This window comes from Oculina patagonica, chromosome 7, assembly GCF_052425735.1.
Source record: "Oculina patagonica isolate OP01 chromosome 7, crgOcupat, whole genome shotgun sequence".
Classification (NCBI taxonomy): domain Eukaryota; kingdom Metazoa; phylum Cnidaria; class Anthozoa; order Scleractinia; family Oculinidae; genus Oculina; species Oculina patagonica.
This window is the reverse complement of record NC_135764.1, coordinates 31,334,833-31,359,083: the sequence shown is the minus strand read 5'-3', so window position 1 is coordinate 31,359,083 and position 24,251 is coordinate 31,334,833. Positions and strand designations below refer to the sequence as shown.

At 39.4% G+C, this 24,251-nt stretch overlaps 2 protein-coding genes and 1 pseudogene across 4 annotated transcripts; 2 read left to right on the top strand and 1 right to left on the bottom strand.

Moving 5' to 3' along the window:
* The first annotated feature begins 562 nt into the window (after positions 1-562).
* Positions 563-13,548, top strand: LOC144659591 (uncharacterized). Of its 2 annotated transcripts, XM_078520059.1 has the most exons (16): positions 563-1,156; positions 1,254-1,326; positions 2,024-2,888; positions 3,236-3,349; positions 3,860-4,633; positions 4,766-4,906; positions 5,525-5,660; positions 6,343-6,474; positions 6,622-6,749; positions 7,051-7,173; positions 8,037-8,175; positions 8,805-9,146; positions 9,386-9,514; positions 10,406-10,492; positions 11,100-11,206; positions 12,170-13,548. In XM_078520059.1, exons 1-16 carry the CDS (start codon positions 604-606, stop codon positions 12,359-12,361), a joined length of 4,035 nt encoding a protein of 1,344 aa, XP_078376185.1. In that variant the 5' UTR covers positions 563-603; the 3' UTR covers positions 12,362-13,548. The 2 variants fall into 2 exon arrangements, with proteins under 2 accessions (XP_078376185.1, XP_078376186.1); XM_078520060.1 differs by lacking the exon at positions 9,386-9,514.
* A 687-nt stretch (positions 13,549-14,235) lies between these two features.
* LOC144659610 (uncharacterized) lies at positions 14,236-24,216 on the bottom strand. Of its 2 annotated transcripts, none has more exons than XM_078520078.1 (3): positions 24,115-24,216; positions 15,478-15,611; positions 14,236-14,678 (listed from the first exon to the last, which is right to left on the bottom strand). In XM_078520078.1, exons 1-3 carry the CDS (start codon positions 24,211-24,213, stop codon positions 14,369-14,371), a joined length of 543 nt encoding a protein of 180 aa, XP_078376204.1. In that variant the 5' UTR covers positions 24,214-24,216; the 3' UTR covers positions 14,236-14,368. The 2 variants fall into 2 exon arrangements, with proteins under 2 accessions (XP_078376204.1, XP_078376205.1); XM_078520079.1 differs by lacking the exon at positions 24,115-24,216 and adding an exon at positions 17,225-17,388.
* Positions 20,263-22,354, top strand: LOC144659598 (BTB/POZ domain-containing protein 6 pseudogene; annotated as a pseudogene).
* Positions 24,217-24,251: the final 35 nt, after the last annotated feature.

Below are 24,251 nucleotides of genomic sequence, written 5' to 3'. Positions count from 1 at the left end.
AAAAGTTACTATATTTAGAGAGGAAACCGCATCAGCTTAAGCAGGTTTACATGCGGGTCCTCACTCCCTGCTAGATTGCAAAATACCTTGCCCACTATTACGGGAATGCGGAAGTTAACCAAAAAAATAATTGCTTTTTGTTTGTTTATTTGTTTTTCCCTGATGGACCACGGGAGCAGTAGATTTAACTTATTGCTCTGGCTGGGTCGGGTATTCTGCAATCTAGATCGAACTGGAATTTGGAAATGTTGGTTTCTCAGGAGGGAAGAAAAAAAAAGCAAACTCAACCCACATATGGCCGGAATCGAATCTGGGCCTAAAGCTATGTATGGGTAGGGGCGGGCAGTGTTGGGTCCTGTGTAGCTCTGGAACTACCGTAGTGCTCAGGATCGGTGCGTTTCTTCTTTGTTCACAATGAAAACGATAAAAGAAATAATATCGAAATTACTTCGAGATCCTTCGACGACTTCGACCCAGTTCGATATTATGTTACTCATCCTTGGCGCGGGACTCCCCCCTTCACGTGATACATCGTCATTGGTCACATGATCGATTCTGGTGAATGAAAGATACCAACACAAACACGATTGCTACATTTTCAAAATGGCTCCCTTGCGAGGAAGCCAACGTTGTTCGTCTACTACAGCAGACATTTACCATTTCATCCTCTATGCATCCTTCTTGTTAAATCACAATCCCTTGTTACTGGTTGGTTTGTGTTTTCAATCGTTGTGCGCTGGAATACAGTACTTGTTTCTCTGTACCGCGCAAACAGGAAGTCAACTTTGGAAAAACCTTGGCGCTGAAAATCCTGAAAATCGCTGTTCATACTCATCAGAGGTACACGATGATGACAGTGGCAAACCTTATGTGTTTAGCACTGGTAAACGCGACCTGAAAAGCACCAAACGCTTGATCGAACTCGATGATCGCGGTGACTTTGCATTTGAAAGCAAGTCTGTGGTGAAGACCGTCGAATGCACTGCACACGCTGGCGTTTCACATGTTAAGAATGTTAAGAATCGTTTCGATTTGCAAGACAAATTCTCGTTGCCCGGAATACAGGACATAATGTCGCAGCTAGCAACAACCTATGAAAGCAAAAACCTGAATATCGCTGTAAAAAAGGAGGGCAATAGCTTTTTCCCTGGATTTGGTATGTTGTCACATTATTTTAATTGAATTTCGCACAAACTATTTCCTTTACTGTATTGTTAATTCACCCCCGTGTTTTCCTTTTTGTCTTGATTAAGCGTTACCATCGTTTTGGCCTGCTGGTGAACCGGGGATTTCGTCGAGGAAAGGAACAGATCTTGGCGACGAAGAGTAAGTTGGAATCCTTTCAGTTTATATTTTAGAGCGTGTTTTTATCTTGCACTGTGCAAATGTTGGAATATTTAAAGCTTCTGTCAGAAGCTTTAAATATTCCAACATTTACACAATCACCAGAAAGGCTATTTCCTTGTCCTAGTCAAAATTTGTACCAAGTTCTATCGTGGGACGTGGAATTTGTTGCAAGAATTTTCTGTGCGGGGAATTTTCGCTGGGAATTTTCCCTTCTTCAGAAGGTTTCTCAGAAATGACACTTCGACTCAGTACGTGGAAAGATGGCGTGTTTATTACAGAACTTGTTGCATACTTTTTACATTTGAATACTATTTATTTGTTTCATATTTATTTGTTTTATGTGACGATTCCAATAAAATGTTCTTTTATCACCTGTCGGAACTTTTATTGTTGTTAAAAAGATATAAGACAACTAATTGTAGGAAGTTCATTGATGTATTGTTTGAAGTTCCTTTGTGAAGCACAGAAATCTGTTGATTGACTTCTGATTAAGAGATTAGTAATTTTTTGTGCTAGAATTGTTCAATTTGTGATCTATGCCATAAATTATGGACCACAGTTTAATCCTGTTATTAAAATTACTCAGCAACATAAATTATAGAGGAAGTAATTGAGATAGGCACATTTTGAAACTACTTTGACTAGTAATTTGCTATGCTTTTGTCTTTATTAATAGTATGAACTTACATGTGCCGTTAACTGGAAAAGCAATGAAAGTACCAGAGGAGCATGGCTGGCCCTGTTTCCAGCAAGAAACCAGCAAGTTAAAAACAGCCTCCTCCAATCAAGGCCCCATGCACACACCAACAAAACAGCCTGCAGATGGTGAAACCACACAGGAGAAAAGTAGTGATGCGACCCAGAAAGGAGGCCAGACACTCCCAGACAGTGGGAAACAAACATCACAGGCTTCCAAAAGCCTGCAAGGAAGTAGCAACTACTCCCGCAGCAGCAGTGGCAGTGGAGGGGATGACGGGGATGATAACAGGAAGCGGAATGTTCCTACTGGTGGTTGCCAAGCAGATGGCCAGTGTTGTGTGGATGACAACGAAGAGCCCGAACAACAGCGAGCAGATCAGAGTCATAAAGACGATGATTACTCGTATAATCGAGACTCCATGAGTACCCCAGCCACAGTTCCATCAGATACTGGAACCACTCAGGGTAATAAGGCTTCAAACCCTAAAGAATGCCAGACAGCCTCAGATGGAGGGAAAACAGCTGCACTGGTGTCCAAGAAGGAAAGCACCAGCTCTCGCCGCAGCAGTAATGGTAACGGAGGAGATGATGGTGATGATGACAAGAAGAAGAATGTACCCACAGGTGGTTGCCAGGGTGACATTCAGTGTGATGTGGAAAACGAGAAAGAAAATGAGCAAAAGCCAGAGGAGCTGCATGAAAAAGATGATGGTGATGATGATGATGATGAGGATGATGATGATGATGATGATAATCAGGAGAATCGCAGTCTTTCTCAAATGTCTGAGGACATTTCTGTTGGTGGACCAGCTCCTGACAGTACTAAGAAGTCAACTAGCCAGGTTAGTTCTACATGTATTGTTGTGATGACTTGCTAATCAGCAAGATGTACGTGTAGCTGCCTTGCATGTTTTAAATTGCAAACCAAATGTTTTTTGCCAAAATCTTACCACTGGAAGACATGCAAGTCTAAGTCATAGGTCTGGCTTCAAACCTTCTTCAGGGTTGTTGTGTTGTATTTTTGAGCAAATTAAGATCCTTCACTCTCACAGAGACTACTGATTGTCCAGTAAATTTTTGGGGAAACCTAGGAATCCTTGGCAACCTACATTACAATAATGATACTAGCCATATTTTTAGTTGCCCTTATATTAGTTCTATATTATCAGTCTTCTGTATGGTATTTTAGGGTCTCAGGATTGATGTTACTGGAGCCAGAATGATTGCTGAAGCATCCCGTGTCTTGCCAGACCTACCAACTGAGTTACAGGAAGGAGCTTGTGGTCCTTTCCTAAGTGATCAGGTACTTGAATTTATACATAATTTTTATTCATCATTGAAACAAGACAGGTGATCAGTTAGAAACCAAAACCAGAAATGATATTGTAAACTTCTATCTGACTCTTGTTGATGCTTGTTTTGCAATGAAAAAGCTCTTCTACTAGGATAAAAACGGGGAAGTGAACATCAGGCCTAAAAACCTGTGACATTGTTTAAAATGAATTCACAGCAAGCAGCACATATAGAGTCCAAAAGCCAACCACCAAGCAATAAAAATTAGCCCAATTTTGATATATTTGAATTCAGCCTTAAACAATAGACCTCAGTACAAGGCTCCGGGGAATAAACAATAGAGTTTGTGGGGTTTCCCGAGAGCCTCATAGTGATGTTTACTGTTTTAGGGTGAATTTTAAAATATCGTAATTGGGCTGTTCTGACTAATTACCAGAAACTTCTTTATCCCCATATGCCTAAAGCGTATCAAACATTATTTTAAAATGGAAGTTGTCCTCGTCTTATTCCTGTTTTTCAGTTTAACTGCCGAAATCCAGATGCTGGAGAAATTGAACACAGTGAAGCAGAACAACGCTTGCATCAAGCTTTCAAATGTCGTCGAAACTTGAATTCTGAAAATGAGTGGTTGAAATGTGACAAAGCCTCTTGTCAAGAAATCCAAGGATTCCTTGACCACTCACAGAATTGCCATATGCGTGTGTTGGGAGGGTGTGACACATGCATTCACTTTAAAAACATCCTCTTGTACCATGCATCAAGGTGTCGTCTTCCACTGGGACAGTGTGTTGTCCCAAAGTGCGACTACATCAGAGAATATGCCAAGACAAGCAGTATTCCTGACAACAGGAAGTGGAACTATAAGCATGATCAGCTGTTCTTCAGGCGCACTCCACCAGCAACCCCCACTGCTCAAGAAAGTCAACCCAGTTTTGCTGAAGCTACTACTGATTTCCACGAGCTTATTAAACAACTAGAGCAGGCAGAATTTCATGAAGGTGCCGACCACCAGCCAAGTGATGGAAGCTCAGCGTCATTCAGTGGAGAATCTTTGCATGACTCGTCAGGGGCGTGGAACCAGTATCATGTTGACCGACCACCAGATCTCCAAGTCGCAAGAGGCCCTACTGTCACTGAGCATATTAAGTTAGAACAGGAGCAGCATGAAGATGATGTGCAAGCTGGGTCTGTTGCTCCGTTAAGTGCAACATGCATGCCTGTGAGAGATACAAGCCAGACCGCAGGCCGCACTACGCAGGAGGAAAGGGGGGAAGTCATTTGGCCCCTTAACAAGGTAATATTGGGAGAGAGACCTTATTATTCTTAGACTTGCATCACGGAGTGAAGCCTGGTGTTATGGTTGCAGTAAATAAATTTTAGTTAATAGTCAATCTGTTAAAAGTACTGGTTATTTGTTCATTTTCAGGAGAAGTTAAGTGTTGGTGAGGATGGGACATATCTTGAAGAAATCCACTGGAGGAGTGTAAGGTCTATCGGAGGGGGCGCTTGTGGTCGCTGTTTTCTGTGTACTGATTTGCATTCAGAATTTCTGTTTGCTATAAAAAAGGTACTAAGTTATTTACAAACAAGAAACTTTAAGTAGTTTATAACAGTGCAGTTAATGTTGACCACCTCTTTCAGATATTGGCCAGAAAGGCACAGCGCAACACATAGCAGTCACTTGAGAAACACTCCTGTTGTGTTTGCGTGAATAACAAAGTGTGCATGAGATGAATTTCCTTCATTATGTCATCTCTTGCCTGGCCGGATAAATTCCTGCTTATGCATTCAAATATTTATTGCGTTCAGAATGTTGAATGAAATAAACCCAGATCAGTTCGTGAATGGCATTAAAAAGAAGTCTATTTCATGCCAAAAAAAGAGTAGACTAAGGCCATCCCATTGTATTAATTTTCTCTGTTTAGCGTTGTCCCACAAGCATTTGCAAGTATAAATAGAGCACACCTGACTGTGTGATTCAGCAAGTAATTCCCCAGCGCTTATTTGAGTAAATACGGTAATTCCTTCCTACTGCAAAGCTTTTCTTTCATAATCAGTAATGTGCTTTTTCCTTTCCATTGTAACATTTAAATGACTGAAATATGTGCGTCTGACATGCATATTCAGTGTTTCTCCTGAGTTGCTTAATTTTGGAATGTTTTTTAATATTATTGTTTTTTTTTAGATTCCTGGGAAAAAATTTGAAAGCGATGAAATAGAAATATGGGGCAGTCTCTCTGGACAGCATCCAAATATATTAGAGTTATATGGTGCTGTGAAATACTGTCAGACTGTGATCATTTTCATGGAGTACATGAGCGGTAGGAATCTAATTGTAATAATGTTTATTGATTTCATAGTAGAGAGTGGTCACTAGTTAACCACATGTACATTTAAAGGGCTGATTTAGATGGTACAACTTTGTTGCATGCAACAGGCTTACGACAAGTCAATACAAATTAATTTATGTAAATCAATCCCACAATTTGCTTACCATTGTTTTGGAGAGCATGAAAATGTGTAGGATTCTGAAACACGTTTAAAAACCCTACAGCAATCATAGTAGCAGAAGATGTAATGACTTGGTTTTATGTGATTTTTGCATGACAAGAGCAGTGTTGTACCCAGGGTTTGCTCGCGCCTTGAAAGGCCTTGAAAGTCCTTGAAATTGGTTTTCGATCCTTGAAAGTCCTTGATTTTTTTATTGAACGTCAAAAGGCTTCAAGGCAATGAGAAGACCACCAAAATAAGCGATTTTTTTAGTTCTGCAGCAAGCACATCAACGGCACAACAGACTGGAAATGGTTGATTTGGGGTAAATTTCGTGAAAAAAAGTCCTTGAAAAGTCCTTGAATTTTTGGCCTGAATAAGTGTACGAACCCTTTGTACCATAAATCAGCCTTTATGTTGCCATCATATAAGTTGTTTTAACTGTTGTCAGAAAGATTTCTGAATGTGCCTCTTTATGTCAAACAACCACTACAAGATTGATATTTCTTTTAGGGGGTTCTGTGGATGGTGTTGTGGAGGAGTATGGAAGAATGAATGAGTTGTTGGCAGTCCACATTCTCGGCAAGGTTATTTCTGCTGTGGAGTTTATGCACTCTCAAGGAATACTACATCGTGACATCAAAGGTCAGTTAACTGCATGATTTCTACTACTTAAGATTTGGTTTATGTACAGGCCACTTTGTCATCATGCATTCATTATGCCGCGTGACATTGTGTGGTTGTTATAACGTAGCATGTGAAGTGAATTAAGATTTTAAGTTCTATACACAGGTGGAAATGTGCTCTTGGATGAAACAGGACACCAGGTGAAGCTAGCAGACTTTGGAATGAGTATCAGGTGTGACAGCTATCTACAAGATAATAATCCAAGAGGTACAGAAGCCTTCATGGCTCCAGAGGTATGAAACATATTGTGAGATAGGATAATATGCAAGCTTGTGTGTTTTTGAATTATAGGAACGCAAGTGGAAGTTTTGGAGAATAAGAAATGCTGTAGGAACAATAGTCATAGACAAGTGTTTTCACAGCTTTTTTAAGTTCATGAGTGTTTCTGCGGCGGCCATGAAAAGAAGGGAAAATCACTTGTGTGTTGAGATTATCAAAAAGACAAACTTATGTGCTATAGTTATTTATGTGCTTCTGTTGAAATGTGAACCGCAGCTTCCTTGAGCTTCTTTTAAGAGTTGCATATTCCATTAGGTTTGCCGAAGTGAATACCACTCATTCAGTGCTGACATTTGGAGCTTGATGTGCCTACTTCATCAAATGTTAGCAGGGAAACCACCCTGGATGGAATTCTGCCATGGTTCCTTACTGTTTAAGGTATTTTTAAGAAACAGAAAATGTTTTCCATGTTTCCACAGACCTGGAGTTCTTTACCATTTTCTAAAAAAATCCTGGAACATGGTTGGGAATAAATTTGCCGTTCTATTTAAAGTTTTCCAAAAAAAAACACCATTTCGGTTGAACTACCATGGTGGTCACAAAGTGACCCCAAAACGCTCACCTTTATTTTTTTTTTTTCGTTTTTGATACCGGCTACCTGAAATTTTGCATAAGTATAGAACTCATCATTCTGAAAAATCCTGTCTTTTTGTTTTTTGAATTTCAAATTTTTTGGCAGGAAAATGACGTCACAAAGATGGCGCCAATTTTTTTTAAAATCAATATGGAACATTTTATGACAGTTTCTGAAAGAACTTGGAGCAAAGATCCTGAAACTGAAAAATATCAATCCAAACAAAAGTTATCAGGTGCATTGAATTTTGAATTTGTCACCATTTTGAGCTATTTTTAGTAAAAAAGTGGCGGAAATTCAAACTTCAATTAGCCATAACTTTTCATGAGATTGACATGCCGGTATTTCAGAATTTTTTCGGTTTCAGGATCTTTGCGACAAGTTTTTATGTCATTAGGTTATGTCAAGTTTTTCTGTGCAATATTCCTTTACAGCTCTGTTGTTTGTTTTGGAGAAAGAGAGCATATGATACTTTGGGAAATATCCCGTCAGCCATTTTCTGAAATGCATATATTTTATTCTGTCCAATAAAAATCTTCCAAACTCCAACTCCTCTCAAAAATATTATCTCTCACCCCCAAAAAGGATCCTTTCAAGCAAAACTTAACACGGGGCTTAATATTTTCAGAATTTTACAGTGTCGTAATCTTTTTTTTCTTTCTCACAGATTGGCACAGCATCTGAGCCTCCACAGTCTCCATCATGCAGCCCTGAAGTGGAGGATTTATTCAGCCAAGGGTTTGTTCTTGCACCAGCTGAACGAGCTACAGCGGCGGAACTTCTACGGCACCAAGTGTTTGTGTCAGGTGATGACCATCACATATCATATGATCTGTAGTCCCACAGACAAGCATGCATCAAAGCTAATTGTTGCCATTTGCAAAACTATTTTTATTTTGAACATTAATCAGCATGTAAAGATACAACTTTCTGCAAAGTTAAAAAAAATTCTACTGGCTCTAAAACCGCTCTGTAGAATTTCTTTTTAACTTTGCAGAAAGTTGTATCTTAACATGTTGATTTAAACTCAACAATAAAAAGTAGGGGTCACCGAGCTCATTTTTGAGTTATAAGCACTGAAAGACAAAAATTAAGGGTGTTTTTAACAGGTTGTACTATTGCTATGGTAACCAGTGAAGTCAATAAAATAACCAAAACATATTCACCAATCGTTGGGCATTTATTTGATACCATTTTTGTATTATCAACTGATAAAGATTCGTAGTACTGACCTGTCAAAGCCACCTTAAGTAGGAGAAGACTTCTTGAGCCAGCAGAGAACCAACTCAATTTAATTGTCAGGTCCCAGTCAGTTGTTTAAAAACCAGTGTTAGACACATTCACGCATCTTGGAGGTCTTACTACCCTGGGGTTTTGTATTATGACAGTTTACATTTCTACAGTAGATCAATCAAGAATTTGCATTTCATTGCAGCACCACGTGTCCCATATATCACACTACCCTCCCGCGAAGAACCCACGCTGGATCTTGACGAAGAGAGCAGCTTCAGCTCCAACACCAGTGGCAGTGAAACAGGGTCCCTGGTATCAGACCCATCTTCAGATCCCTTCACAACTGGCTGTGCCATAGGAAATTATGACGATGATGATGAGGATGACAATGAGGGTGACAGCGACGTCAGCGATCACAATGACGACAGCAGCAATGGTTTTCAGGGGCTAGATGAAAGTGAAGGTGAAGATGCAATTTTTATGGCGGGACCATGGCAAGGTCTAGACATGTCTGCAGAACAACAACTTCAGTCATTGCAAAGTGGTAAGAACAAAGCATTGAAATTCTCCCAACTGTCTTTCATGTATTTTCTATAATTCTCCTTAGAAGAATTTGTTTCTACATCAAGACCTTTTTTAATGTCCCGAGGAAAACTTTCAGGGGGATTGGGGGATAACCTATTAGCTTTTAATTGTGGCTAACATATCTTTTCCTTCATGTGGTTTTAACAACTGGTTTACCACCAGACCAGTTGATAATTTCTGTGTTGTGTTGTTTGTCAGAGTTATTTCTCAGCCTTGAGGGAAATGAGTTGGAGAGACTAATGAGTGAAATAGCTGACAGCTGTGATGTGAATGACAATGATGTTAACCTTCTTAATACAGAAGATTTTAATGTTGACCAATTTATAGGTGCAGTATTTTATATTTTGCATGTTTGTTTCTCTGTATGTAAAAATTCATTTGGTTGTTGGAAACAATGCAACCTTCCCTATGGGAGATGTCACACTGACTTTTTGCAAGTACAAAAGAACCTTAAATCAATGGAAACGGCAAAGAAATACTTTACCAAAGTGAATGTACAAAATCATGCAAAATGTGTCCCTATAGTATCTCTGTAAAATTCACTTCCCCTTCCAAATTGTCCATGTCCAGTTTTCCAAAACTGAAAAGGCCTCTAACTAAAAGGTACCCCGACAACTCTAGCAGTGGCCATTTAAGGTGTTTAAGCACCCTATCAGTGCCAATCCGGGAGGCGCGGTGGCCTAATGGTTAGCGCGCTTGACTCCAACTCGAACTGCCCGGGTTCGAGGCCTGGCCGGGGCGCTGCATTGTGTTCTTGGGCAAGACACTTTACTCTCACAGTGCCTCTCTCCACCCAGGTGTATAAATGGGTACCGGCAAATTTACTGCTGGGGGGTAATCCTGCGATGGATTAGCATCGATCCCATCCAGGGGGGAGTAGCAATACTCCTAGTCGCTTAATGCTACGGAAACCGGGATAAGCTCCGGCTGTATGAGCCTCATGGCTTGGACACAGACTCTACTTATCAGTACCAATCCACAAATTTTACCCCTTAAAAGGTGCAATGAGCACCCCCTTCATTTTAATAGGGAAGTCCCTGGCAGCAAAAATGTGCCTTCTACCCCCCTCCCCCAAAAAGAAAATTCCCAGTGACCTTTTAATACAGTTGGCCATTTGAAAGGAGAGGGAAGGGAGAGACTTGTTAACTTTATGTGCATTGCTTGTTGATTGTAGTCTCAAGTCAGACTTAACAATTTTAATTTCTTTTCCAATTTTAGGTCAAATACTTAGTGATGCAGACATGGCTAGCATGCAACCAATGTCGGCAGCCTCTGTGACTCCAGAGTGGTCATATTCCATCACAGGTAAGATTTGGCGTTTTGTTTGTGATAAGTTCAAAAAATTTTCAGACACAAACAGCACAACATGAAAGTACATATTCTCTTTGATGAACTGAAGAAAAGTTGCAAATTGCTCCAATTGTAAAGAAACTCCACTGTTTTACTGATTATTGATAAAAGAATATTTGGTAAAAAAAATAATGCTGCATAACTGATCACTGGTTACCTCCAAGATAACTCTCTTTTCCATGTCCGGTTCCATGTACCAGTAATTTGCCTTCTGTTAAACCCAATAGACCTCTTTAGCTTCCTTTGTTTGTTGTCCCAATTCAGACCACGTGATTTTACGTTTGAGAATTACTTCTTTTAGATTCAAACATATCCACATATTCACATAACAATGCATGATAAATAAGATAAATAAAGAAAAATTCCCTAGAGAACATCAAATGATCTGAAATGGACAAAAGCTAAAGAGGTCTATTTAAAGAGATTTCATTCTTTCATTCACTTATTCACTCATGCATGCATGCATTCATTCGTTTGTTTGATAATTTGTTGACATTAAAAGAAATGAATCTCACAGGACAATATATTGTTATTTTATGCTTGTTGTTCTTTCGTATCTCAGATCTTACCAAGCTTCACATCAAGGACAGCACCGGGACATTGGTGTTTACCATCCGAGAAAGGCCGACCACAACTTATGGCAGTCTGGGAGAAGAACATCATGGAAATGTATGATGATTAATAACTATTTTTTCTAGGTCATACGGCTCATACGAATCATAAAATCCCTATTAACCCCCCCCCCCCCCCGGCTTTTTGATCCCTTACTCATTATTAGGTTCCCTCGCCATTTTGTTTCTATCTTAAATAATCTTATATTGTATTGTAGTCTTGTATATTAATTATATAATAAAAATAAAAAAATAAAAAAATAAAAAAAATTACCATCTTTATTATTTAATATTAATTGTTATCTTGTATATTGATTTGTATTATCTATTTCTTCATAATTATATTTTTTGTTTGTGTGGTAAAATAAAAAAATAAAAAAATGATAAGCCCTTCCCCTTCTAGAACCTATGATAACAGGCTTGAGTGATAACTGTCTGCGAGACTGCTTACGGTTTTCTGATTGCCTTAAATGGAAGCAAAAACTCTTTGAGTGTTCTTACAATGGTCAACATAGTGCTAGTTTATTGACTACAGTTTCTAACTATCACTTATGTTCAGAAATGCACGCAGTTACGTTTTTGTCACAAATTTTACGATTTTTAGTAACGGTCTTGCGAAAATTGCAAATTTTACAATTTTATTGATTTTCCGCTAAAATTTTCACCCTTTGGCAAAGCGGCGCTGCGGATTTTACAAAATTTGCGAAAATTGCGGATTTTACAAATTTACGATTTTAACGATTTTTTGTTACTATTGAAAAGCTTGTTAGCTAAACTTTGCAAACCCCGCGTGGCCAACCAATACATACATGTATACCTTGTTCATTTCTGGACAGGCCTTCCTGAGGGGAGGAGAGGGAGGGGAGGGGGACAGAAGGGGAAAAAGGCGTGACTCAAAGGTATTTTTTGGCTCATATCAATTCACTTTTCTTAATACCTGAAATTCAGGTTAACAAGTTCTTACTTCTTCTGTAGATGTAAAGTAAAGACACAATGTGATATGTATGTTTGTACTTCGCAGATTGCCTCCGTCCTGAAGCTAGATGCCTTCAGTTTAACTCGTGATGATGGCACCCCGTTGAACGTCCGCGCAGAGATTGGGTCCGAAGAGCAAGCAGTCAGAGTTGTTCGTGCGCATGACATAGACAACTGGCAGTCTTACCGCTGGAGAGTGGACGTGTATGGGCGCGTGGAGCAGTTTTTCGAGTTTTAGTTTATAACACCAGGGGCAGGCTGGGCATTCCCTTTAAGGGAGCGTGAGGCGCCAGCAAGGTCCTTGAGATACGTGACGTCACTTTGCAGTTTTTCGAGTTAACCTGGACGGGATCAACTTTTTGTTTGGTGTGCTTCACCTTAACTCTGTAACAGTGTAAAAAATTCATAACCGTAGCTTGTGTATCTTAGGTTATTGTATTCAAGTAGGCAAATAAATTATTAGCTCAAAATTAAAATTAGAACGTAGTTTTTAGTTAGCAGTACATATATGAAAAAACTTCAAGTTAGGTAAAAAGGCGTTTTGAAACGTTGGAAAAACTCTGCGTTTAGTGTGTTAAACACACCTTTTTTCTGTAGCAGTTCAATAATTCGTTATCGTAGATAGCGTATTTTAGGTTATATATTCAAGTAGATAACTATGTTATCGGTTTTAAAGTAAAATTAGAGCTTAGTTTTGTAACGGTATGTGAAATATCACTATATTTGTCTTGAAAAAACGCACTGAAATAGAATGAGTACTTGTTAGACGAGTTCTAAGATTTTTTTCTTTTTGTAGTGTTAAGTAAGAACAGTAGATAATTCATTGGTCATGCGACCTTAAATAGAACTAAAGGCCAGATCACACGAAAACGAGAGTGGACTAGATTTTAACTTGTGACGCGCTCAGCGACAAGAGTTTTGTTTGTTTGACAGGTAAATATTGACTCGCTTTTTACCGAGCGTGATGATAGAGCAGTTTTAAGTTGAGTGTCGCAAACCAAAACCAACGTAATCACTCTGGCCAATCACAAAGGACACAGACTATCCAGTGAACCAATCAAAACTCGAAGCAACTGCATGTAGCCGACACAAAGCACGGGAAAACGTGTGTCGAGCGTGTCAAGGTTAGTTTTGGTTTTACTTCTGATTGGTTGAGAAAGTGGCGCGAGTTTTTTAAACCAATCATTAAGCTAAGTCACTAAGTCGACATCGTTCTCGTTTGATTCGGCCATTCAATGGTGATTGAAGGTAACCTTGTAGAGGAAAAAACTCGATTATGAACTTGAGCCTGCATTGAAATGCAAGTGAAATGAGTAGTAGATTGTATTCAATGTAACCTAGTTACTAAATAATATAGTTTTAAAATAGCTAATGGCAATTGTGTACAACAGGGTAAACAGAAGTAGGAGATTTATTAAAAGTAAAATTAAAGCAAAAAAAAGTTTCTCAGTTTTTTCCGAGGGTTTGGATCCCTCGGGGTATTAATATGAGGATGCTTGTCGTTAAATTGGAATGAAAATAGACACCTTTAAGGAGACCAATCTGGGCGTCTCCTCCATTCTCGTCCCCAGAGCCGCTTGTCCCTCTTACCCGGCAGAGACTGGGGCAGGAGGCTATGGTGACACATGATTCGATTGGCTAGGAAATTTAAATTTGGCAAATCAAATCAACCGTTTTAAAATCCCTTTGTTGTAAGGGGTATTACTACGGTTGATTTGATTGGTTAGTTTTTCTGGGGACGAGAATGGGCGTCTCTTAAGCTTTTATTGCCCCTAAATGATACCACTTTACATGGCTGATCGATCGAGACCACCTAGCCTGCGAGCAGGCTCCCGATCTGATGGGCGAGCGAAGCGAGCCGAGAAGAGACTTTCCATTCTTCCCTTCTCTCCTTGTCCCCTCCCCACCCCTCTCCTTTTTCTTCCCGCTTTCTTTTCGCCCCATCCTCGACCGGAGAGCCTGTTCACAGGCTAAGACCGCCAGCACAGTATGACATTGTTTTGATTTTATTCGTGTACTACCCTAAATGAGGCTGACGACTGAAAGTATTTTTCTGTCCCGAACACCCTAAGTAAGCGAGCTAGCTACATGCGCAAAGAGTAAACGATGGAACTGGATGCTGTATTTTCTATTTATTTGACACAACTGCTTTTGTTCTCAGTCTCATTACATTGAACATTCTATTAAATATTTTTTTCTGAGGGAAATAAAGTATCCGGATTGCTCTTGGACGCTCTGTGATAGCCTACACGCAGTAGCATCCCACGGGCACGTCAGAAATCGTCACGCGCCTGCGTCGAAAGCACTGTCCAATACCACGCGGTATGCGCATGAATTCCACGTTTCCCATTCGCGTCAAACAGCGCATTCTCCCAGTCGTCACACCGCAGGTCGGAGGGTTACTTGGATTGCCTTCGCATTTCACGCTGTAGACAAACCTGGGAATGAAGATATCTCTGGTGTCGAAGTATTTTCGGGGGTCCAGTCGTGAGTAGACCTCTTGGCAGGCGCGAGTGTTGTCTATGAATCCGCGCTTCACAGTATCAGAATAGGCACTGTGGAGAGAAAAATCGATAATGATTTCCAGATTTTTACATAGTGTGAAATTGTACAGTCGAGCAGCAAGAACGTAGGTCTGATGTAGCTTCCTCTGTTGGATTCTCTTGTGACTACAGAATAAAATAATGTGCCATGAGAGCTTTTGGTTGTTTTGTTCGGTTATTATATTCTTGTATGTCTGTTACCCTTTAATACATTTCGATAAAAACTGCGCATTGCCAAATAAAATATTTTCAGCTTGTAATTGCAGTGCAGTATACAGTCACTTGTAAAAGACAGAGCTAAAAATGAAGTGTCGTGTGCGTAGACTGCGTATGTAAACGTGCGTGTGCATTGCATACCAATTTATTATCATGTCTTGCTTGAACCTGTTTAACTGGCACTTAACATTCAGCATTACATATACGATTGCACAGTAATGACCGAAATACACCAATAGACAGCGTCACACAGATAGCGTCACACAAACAATCAAGCTCAGTACCTGATAAAGACTAGCAGCATACCAGTCGAAACATCGCGATCAACACCTCAAAGTGACTCCATCGTGAGACAAACGAATAAACGTTCATCTCAAATTGCACGGACGTATTGCAGACCTATTTTATTGCTTTGCTTACATGGCTCTAGGCTGTCTTCGCGCGCAATAGTACGGAAAGTAAACATCAATGCACTATGGACACAACAAGCCTGCAATTGGACCCATGGGTTTAGTTTCCAGTGTTCTGTTGCTACTTGATGGTCTAGTCTTATACGTATCTCAAGCCTGTTAGGCATTTTCCTAAGTTTATTTACCTCAACGTGCCATTGGTTGATTCCAGAGGTGGAAACACGTTTTCCTCTACACTGGGATCTAACACGTCAATCGGCCGAGGAGAGCCCGCTGTCATATGGGTCAGCATAAGAGTAACACTTAAAAACAGTGGAATCTGAAAGAGAGAAAAAAAATTCTTCATCAACACCTTGTTGGAGTTATTTCTTGTTGACAAAAAGAAAACTTCACACTGTTGATTTCTGCAGCATGAAAGCAACTACTCTTTATAAATGCGTTGTATAGAGCAGTATTCAATTGAGTGTCGTAAAACCAAAACCAAAGTAATTACTCTGGCCAATCACAAAGGACACAGACAATCCAATGAGCCAATCAAAACTCGAAGCAAATACACGTAGCTGGCATGAAGCGCGGGAAAACGTGCGCGAGCGAGTTACGATTGGTTTTGGTTTTACTCCTGATTGGCCGAGAAAGTGGCGCGAAAGTTTTAAGCCAATCACTAAGCGTAGTAATGCAAAACCAAAGCAAACGCAATTTACTTTCGACACTCAAGTGAAAATCGCTCTATAGCCCACTGTAAATTATCGCCCTTTTTCAGGTTGCCCTAAAATTACACCTGCTTGAAAAGAGTCACTGTGAGAGTAAAGTGTTTTCTCCCGGAACAAAACCGGCTAAGACCCGGCGGATAGCCTAGAACGAACCCAAACCACCGAATCTTGAGGCCGGTGCACAAACCGTCTTGACCAGCATTCTCCTTTGAAAAAGAGTTTCCCTTGTGAAAGAGCTACGATTGCGGTTAAATAGCCTGGAAAATTGAATTAATGTCATTACTCTTTGATGATCCATAGAACATAACGGTAATTAACTTTATCCGATCGGTAATGGGATTTATTCAGTTAACACAGTAATTTGCGGCTTTGAGGAGTTTGAGCTAAGGTTTATCCTTGTGATGTCGTCCACCGCGAAATGAGAAGACACTAAGAGTCGTCAATCAGTGAAGATTCACAACTTTACCTTTTGCTCTCTAATTCCTAAATTATCATTGACCATGTGCGATTTTCATAGAATAAACTCAGATTATTTATGTCATTTATGGCCTGTCAGTCAAGTTTTCTAAACAAGAATGTATGTCATCTACTATTCGGCTTTGAAAATGTTCTCAACGATCATTTTAGGTTTTTGTCAGCCTCACGGAAGTCATGACTTTTGCATTCCTAGTCGACCTGATCCAATTTTAAGTTTCCTACTTCTCTACGACTTTCTTTCAAGTTTTTTCTGGCATGTTGTATGGTTATTTTTATGTTTCATTCATTCACTTGGCGGGCGGTCTGTCCGCGTGTCGTCGCGCGAACAGCAACACTTTAGGAACCTCAAATCAAAGGAACCTCATTTGCTAGAGTCTGATGGCTAAAAGGTATCTTGGAGAGCATGTCCTCTGAATCAGCCAGCCCTGGACCAATCTATCGAAGCGACGTATACGAGCAGGATGCAGTTGTGATGCATCTGGCTACTCGCTAGCTTTAGGAGGGCGGTCCATCGATTTCCTAATCCGTCGAACCACCAATTTCAGTGCAAAATAAATCGTACTGCGAACCTTTTTACACCGCTTTCTTTAGCAACAACTTGTGCTACCGGCTACAAATGTGCTAACCATTATACAGTTTTTCTAGCATGAGGATTAGCCTTTTAAGTACGTCTTAAACTGTAAACTGTAGTGCGACGTTCATTTCTAGCACGCTTAGTACTGCATGAACGGTGACGATTTCTTACCTTTGAAGAAGCCATTTTGTCACAATATTTTTCACTCAACTTTGTTTTCGAAGAAGTTGAAATGCTGGCTTTGTTACCTTTGTAATGCCCCTCCTTTTAAAGCGTTTCTCTAGCGTTATTTGTTTATCTCAAGGAAAAAAGTTATCTGCGGTTCTGTGAGTAATGCACGTAGGAGGGGCAGAAGTTTGTAAATGTTTCGACTTCTACACAACTCTTAATCGATTACTTTAACTATTAGTCTGTCAAACTCGGCTGATCAACCTGATAACAGGTAAATTTACAAGCACATTGATAATTCAGACGAAAAGACTATCATTCATTTCATTTTTCAGGATCATTTGTGTGTCACTTTATAAAATTAAGGGCATTTCGCTGAAGGCATGCATTTCACAATGCTTAAGGGTCAGTGAGTTCTGAACTTTTAAAAGCGTTTTTCTCTTTCATTAAAAATCACAGATTTTAAAATAATCCTCGATTACCTTTGTAAAGAAGCCCACGGGAAGTTTACAGATGAACAGCGCAGTTTTATTCCGCGAGCAGAGAGTTTAATTGATTTTTTACAAACATTCTTACTTTTAAACAAGAGGTTGAATGTCTTTTCTTTATAATTCACTTATCGCGAATAACTTATGCACTTGAAAATTGTCTTTGAGAGCAAAGATGAGTATTTTATCAGATAAATGTTGATGGCTTCCTCGTTAATGAAGAAAGCAATTACGAAAACTTGTCAAAGTTCTGCACGCGAAGGAAAACGAGAATTTTAAACTTGTAACGCGTTTAAAAAACGCAGGATAATTAATTGTTTTTTACAGAGTAGTGGAATTTTAACCACTGTGTAAAATTTCCAATGACTAGATCGTTACGATTACGCTTCCGTTAGGAACAAATAAAGCAAATCTGTTTTAATGCAATAATCCTTCAAAATCAACTCGAAATTAAAGACGTACTTAAAAATATGATCAACAAATCTCAATTATGAACTGAAAGGGTTTTAAAAACCTGTTGAAAGCTTTTTTGTTCAAAAAAAGAATTACTCAATCTATCCGCCCACTCGCGGCACTTCAACTATTTTTTTACTGGGAGACGAAAGGGAAATATAAAATTCAATATAAAGTTTTCTTCTGTAGACTATTTTTTGTCATTTACGGCGAAATAAAACTATTTAATTGACAGCAGTACGAAGGGCATGCCCTCTGTAGCGGAAAGGTTACCTAAAATGACATATCTGCGCTATCTGTTTTGTGAAAAGAAAAACCTTTTGACAAAGATCAGACTTTCAGAGACGTTCGGCATTTCCTGCACGGAGTTCACGGTCCCGGGAATTAAGTAATGAGGACTATAATTGTCAATTATGCAGATAACGTGGCCGTATACGGCGCAAAATTCGCTCATTGCATGTTAGATTACCATTCTATGAACGTGAACAGTTTCAACTGAAACGGTGAATGAGCTCATCATATAGTTTCGTCAGGAGGTTTCGTGATAAAAATAATGATAATTAACGTAGTCATATACAGTCTTTAAATAGTTAAGAAATAAAGATACTGCTGTTTGCGATCGCGAAGAACAGCCTAGTTTTCTGAAATGTAGAATATTTCAGCAAGAATATTTAGCCGACTTTTTGAAGACAGGTGTACACATTTGAAAGCCAATCAAAGGTTATCCAGTTGTAATGGCCACGATTCTTTAATTTTCATGACTTGAAAAAATCATATTTCTCTTAAAGGGACTGTGTCACGGCTAAGTTAATTTTATGTTATTAAATTTTGCCAACACCCGCTATGAAACTAAATGTTTGCAAAGAAATTAATTTTATGATTCTAAATGACAAAACCATAGGTTCACTGCTGCCAAATATGTTTCCCGGCGTTATAATTTAAAGTTACAAGCAAACTAGATTAACTTTGAAAACTGTGCCGCCGGATCACTTTTCAAAAACCCATATCGCAATCCGTTTCAATCTTCGTCACTTTTGGCCATCTGTACCTTCTTTTGCATTTGGTGTGTTATTTAAATATTCCTTCACTGTTTTAAGATGTTATTTTATATATTTAAACGAATTTGGTGGTCATTTCCTATGCTTAAGTTTGGCTAAAATCCGTTGACACGGTCCCTTTAACAGTATCAATACAGACTGCTAGAATAAAAAAATTCATCCCTGACTTCAGTTGCATCACCAAACTCTCAGGCTGATTTAGTAGATGGTGCAAGTCTATGACACTACTTGCTTCTTGAAAATCAAATCCACACGTTTGTTGTGTTCGAAAAATGTCGCTGGAGTTTGAAGCGTGTTTACATTAAAAGAAATGCATCAGTGGCAATAAGTTATTATAAGAGAAGAATATTTCGAGCATTGGAGACATTCAGAGTGCTGAAGATAAAAGATAGAACTTAAAGTTGAAAGGGACCCGCAGTCCCTAATCCGTCCTGAACTTGTTGATGTAAATTTGGTTTATTGCTGTGAAGGAGGAAAAGAAAATGGGAGACAGGAGACATCAGTGAAAACACTAGCAATGTTTTAGCATACATTGTCAATGAAAAACAACTGACCAAGAGAGAGAAAAAAGATTGTCTCTCGAACTGATATCAGGCTCTTGAAGTCTGTGAGCTTTGGGGAGAATAATTCCTGGGAATGTTTTGTAGACAGTAGGTCAGCGTGTAGTTAACTTAAATACATGTAAATAACAGTCGTCGATTTGAACTACAATAGTTCCCACATTGATTTTAATTTGCGTTTACGTTATGGGGGAAAAAATTTGTGTGGGTGGCTAGTCACCGCCCTTATCTAGCTCTTGATATTTGGTCTTTTCAAAATGGCCTCTCAAGTATAAATCATTGATTTATTTTATTCCCCTTTGGCCATCCATCTGATGATCCATCTGACGGTATGTCGTATTTTTTCAACGGAGTTTTCCTATCGTGACTATCGCCGTTGATTGCGTGTCGATCACTGTTGCGTGACATACTTTCAATTACCCACAAGTCAAAGCGAGTTACATAATCTTTTGTTCATTCAAAAAATTTGCGACCAAACAACAACAAAGATGGCGGCCGCTAGTGAGCTTCCAAGTTTCGAGAAATGCCAGCTTAAAGCAACGACAGTTCGCGAAAGAAACGAGCTCATGTTTAACAACGAGATACTTAGCGATGTACACTTCTTGGTGGGGAAAGATAAAGTTCGAATTCCGGGCCATAAGTACGTTTTGGCCATTAGTAGTCCAGTGTTTTTCGCCATGTTTTACGGTCGAATGGCTGAACAAGAGGCCGACGTGGCCGTTAGCGACTCCGATGTTGAATGCTTTATGGAACTTTTGCGTTTCGTTTACACAGACGAAGCAGTTTTGACGCTGGATAATGCTCTGGGAGTGCTTTACTTGGCAGAAAAGTACATGGTCCCAGTTCTTGCAGCCAAGTGCATCAATTTTGTCGAGGCGAGTTTAAACCCGGAGAATGCTTTAACGGTTCTGTGTCATGCAAGGTATTTAGGAAAAGAAAAACTTCAAGAGAGGTGCTGGGAGATGATAGACACGTACACAACACAGGTTTTGGAGTCAGAGACATTTCCTGATCTTGATGTGGAAACTTTGTCGCTTCTTGTACAGCGAAGTACAATATCGACCAAGGAAATTCAAATTTTCAAAGCCGTCAATTCTTGGTCCGAGAATGAATGCTTTCGACAGGGAATTACAGCAACTGCCGACAACAAGAGGGCAGTCTGTTCTCAAGCTATGAAATACATAAGGTTTCCTTTAATGTCTCCGTTAGAATTTGCCGACGAAGTTGCAAGATCTGGGCTGCTCTCGTACGAAGAAACAACCAATATATTCTTGTACTTCTTCTCTAGTCACGAAACCAAACTTCAGTTCTCGAAAATTCCACGAACTCCCAGAGAAACTTTGCTAAAGAAAACTTTGAGATGTTCACGATTTAAAAGCTGTTGTGGAAACGATTGGTTTTGCGACACAAGAAAATGCGACGCGATTAAATTCATGGTCGACCGGCCTGTCTACGTGAAAGGTATAGCGGTGTACGGTGCTGGCAAAGTTGAAGGCGATTATACGTCCTGTGTGGAACTTTTGAAACAAACCAAAGTCCTAGCTGAGCGTAAAAGGGCTTTTTCATCTGATACAAGCTCTACACTGCATGACATTTTATTTGACAGCCCTCATTTGATCGAGAAAAATGTAGTGTACACAATTAACCTGCTACTGCAGGGACCTTGTTCTCAAAGTGGAAGGGACGGGTTTCCGGTTGTAGAAACTGAGGGGGTGACATTTACATTTATTGAACATACTAGCCCTAACGGTACTTCTGTGTCTGCTGGGCAAATACCTGAAATTATCTTCCATCTGTAGATTTAGATATTTGGCTTGGGTAAAAAAATGCATAATTATCTATGCAATCGAAGTTTTATGTTTCTGCCCTCACAGAAAAGGCTCATAAATAATGAAATACGCATTTTTATATACAATACAGTATAGTCATTTACATATATAAAACAGAAAAACAATTTTAATTATCTTGTTTTTTTGCTAATTACCACAATGATAAATGTGAAGGAATTTCATTTAATTTCGAATTTAATTCATTTGAATTGTTTTTACAAAAGAAAAAATATATATTGGCTTAGGTTGAATTCAACACATATCTCAATCATGAATTTTTCAGCAAACCATGTACATTTAAATTTTAAATTTTTAAAACTAAGCAGGGCTGAGTTAGTTATATATTGTTATAAAATTAGACAAATTTACCCTGCATTGGCAATGCCAAGATTTATTGTTATATTGTATAATTGAATTTCTGCTATGGGCAATGTTGTTATTAGATTGTATGTATTGGAATTCTTAATTGTTTTTTTGAAAGATAAAATGGTTAATTGAGCTTGACAGAGGAATTTGTATCAAAAAAGAGATGGACTTTTCATTTTTTGACCGCCTGCTCAAAAATACGATTGTTTGTACCTAAGATAGAAACGTGTAAATAGGAAGCAATACAATGCGATTAATATTGTACATAAAAATGTACTTAATTGTAGCAATTATACAACAGATATGGCAAAAAATGTACAATATTTTCAAGCCCGTTTTAATTAAAATTGTCTTAAATATAGTTCTTCACTGATGTAGCTACATTTCGTTGTCAGCGAGTTGTCAGCGCGAAGGAAAGCAGCGCGGGTGGCATTTCATTCAGCCAATCAGAGACTGGATATTGAATGACTTTCAGTAAATTTCGCGCCATTTTCTGCTGTTGTCGAACGCTACGCCGCCGCGATTTGTCACGGTAAAACGGCCGGACTTAAAAATGCATTTCGCACAGTGCAACAGATTTTAAAAATCGGGCTGATTTGCATCCGAGCAACTCAAATAAGACAAGGCCGAATCGGGCTGACAAATTGAAGCGATAAAATTTGCTTTTTTGAATGAGCCAACTATAAATCGGCCGACAAATCGCAGGGTGAAAATTAGCCTTTACTCTTTCAGCCCCCATTTTGCCGTACTTCGACGTATCTTGTGAGAACACGATGTCGCTGATCGTTGTGGTCTTGGAATGGGTTTTCTTTTTCGTTGGTATAAGCTTAATTTTTCTTTTGGATATTTAGTATTCGAATAAATTGTTAACATTATGATTAGGCTACTTCTATAACTGAGGTGTTATAACTCATAAAAAATATCATTGTACCCCAATAATCTGCTTGGCTCGCAAAATTCGGGCAGCATAATTTTTCGAAACCTACATTGCACTTTTTTACCGGGAGCCTGTTTTCACTTATTTCGTCATATGTTCACAAATGCTTTTTTTTTTTCTCGTTAACGGATAGCTGTAGTAAACGCAGGCTAGCTTGGGTTTGATCTGGGTTATCTGTAAGTCCCCTGAATACAGACCAAATTTCTCGGTCTCCTGGACGGGTTGTGGTTTTGGGCACGTTCGGGGGTAAACTTTGGAATTAATGGCGCTGAATTTTTTTTTTGGTCGACCGTTGTTTATAGGCGTGGAGAAGAGGCTCTCTCCTCCGCAGAGGCTCCTTCAGTGGTGGAAGGCGAAAAGCAGGCTCCGCTGCCCGTACAAAAAAATAAAAGGCCTCTGCGGAGGAGAGAGGAAAAGAGGTACCTTCACACAAATTCGGCAGTCTTAATGACCGAGTCGAAATTCTAGCGTAGGGTTTGCCACTGAAAATAGCTGCAGTTGAATGAGGTCACACAAGGGGAGTACTGACCCCCCGTTCCAATAAAAGATTTACCTTGGGAAAGTATGTTTTTTACGTGTTACGGATTTTACCTCGGGAAAATTCACCGAGTTAAATTTATCTGGTTGAGTGACTGAGGCCCCGTCCACACTGACCCGGGTAAATTTGAAAACGGAGAAATTTGAAAACGCCGCGTAAAATGTTTTTCGTCCACATTAGCCCGGGTAAATTTGAAAACGATACCCACTTTGGAGAGCGTTTTTGAAAAGCTCCGTTTTCGATGACGGCCGAAAACGCCGGTTCAGTATGGACGGTTGGCCTAACCGGAGAAAAAAAGATGCGTTTTCAAATTTACCCCGGTCAGTGTGGACGGCGCCTGGGCCGGGAATTATAACACTTTTCCCAGGTAAACGTGTGCACGTGCAGTGCGTGATCTGCTAATTAACCTTTTTTAAATTCTTTTCGGCCTTGGATGCGAGTACAGAGGTTCACATGTTTTCTTTGATATCGATATTTGTCGAAACTTTTAATTTTCAATGCCGTGTTTACACGTATTTCCAACTCTTAGAAATTCAGAGCCATGCATGTTCTCCCGTGAGAGTTACCTCCTTGAATTCTTTAGGTACGTGTTTCATTTACCTAGGTAAGCAAAACCCTGGCTAATTTTACCAAAGGAAAATTAAAATGGGGAAATCACGTTTACCTGTGACGGTATAACCGCAGCTAATAACTTGTCAACACCCTCGGAACCAACTATAGCGGTCCAAACAAGTGAAATTTGGTCGGGACTACCCAGCCACATGTCCGACTGAGAGTTTGAGAGAGAGAGAGAGAGAGAGA

Coding starts and splice junctions, on each gene's coding strand:
- LOC144659591 (XM_078520059.1), top strand. CDS start 604: ATGGCTCCCTTGCGAGGAAGCCAACGTTGTTCGTCTACTACAGCAGAC. Junction 1,327..2,023: donor ACAGATCTTGGCGACGAAGA/GTAAGTTGGAAT, acceptor CTTTATTAATAG/TATGAACTTACATGTGCCGT. Junction 11,207..12,169: donor GAGAAGAACATCATGGAAAT/GTATGATGATTA, acceptor TGTACTTCGCAG/ATTGCCTCCGTCCTGAAGCT.
- LOC144659610 (XM_078520078.1), bottom strand. CDS start 24,213: ATGTGGCTGGGTAGTCCCGACCAAATTTCACTTGTTTGGACCGCTATA. Junction 15,612..24,114: donor CTGCGGTTATACCGTCACAG/GTAAACGTGATT, acceptor TCTCTCTTTCAG/ATTCCACTGTTTTTAAGTGT. Junction 14,679..15,477: donor TCAACCAATGGCACGTTGAG/GTAAATAAACTT, acceptor TTCTCTCCACAG/TGCCTATTCTGATACTGTGA.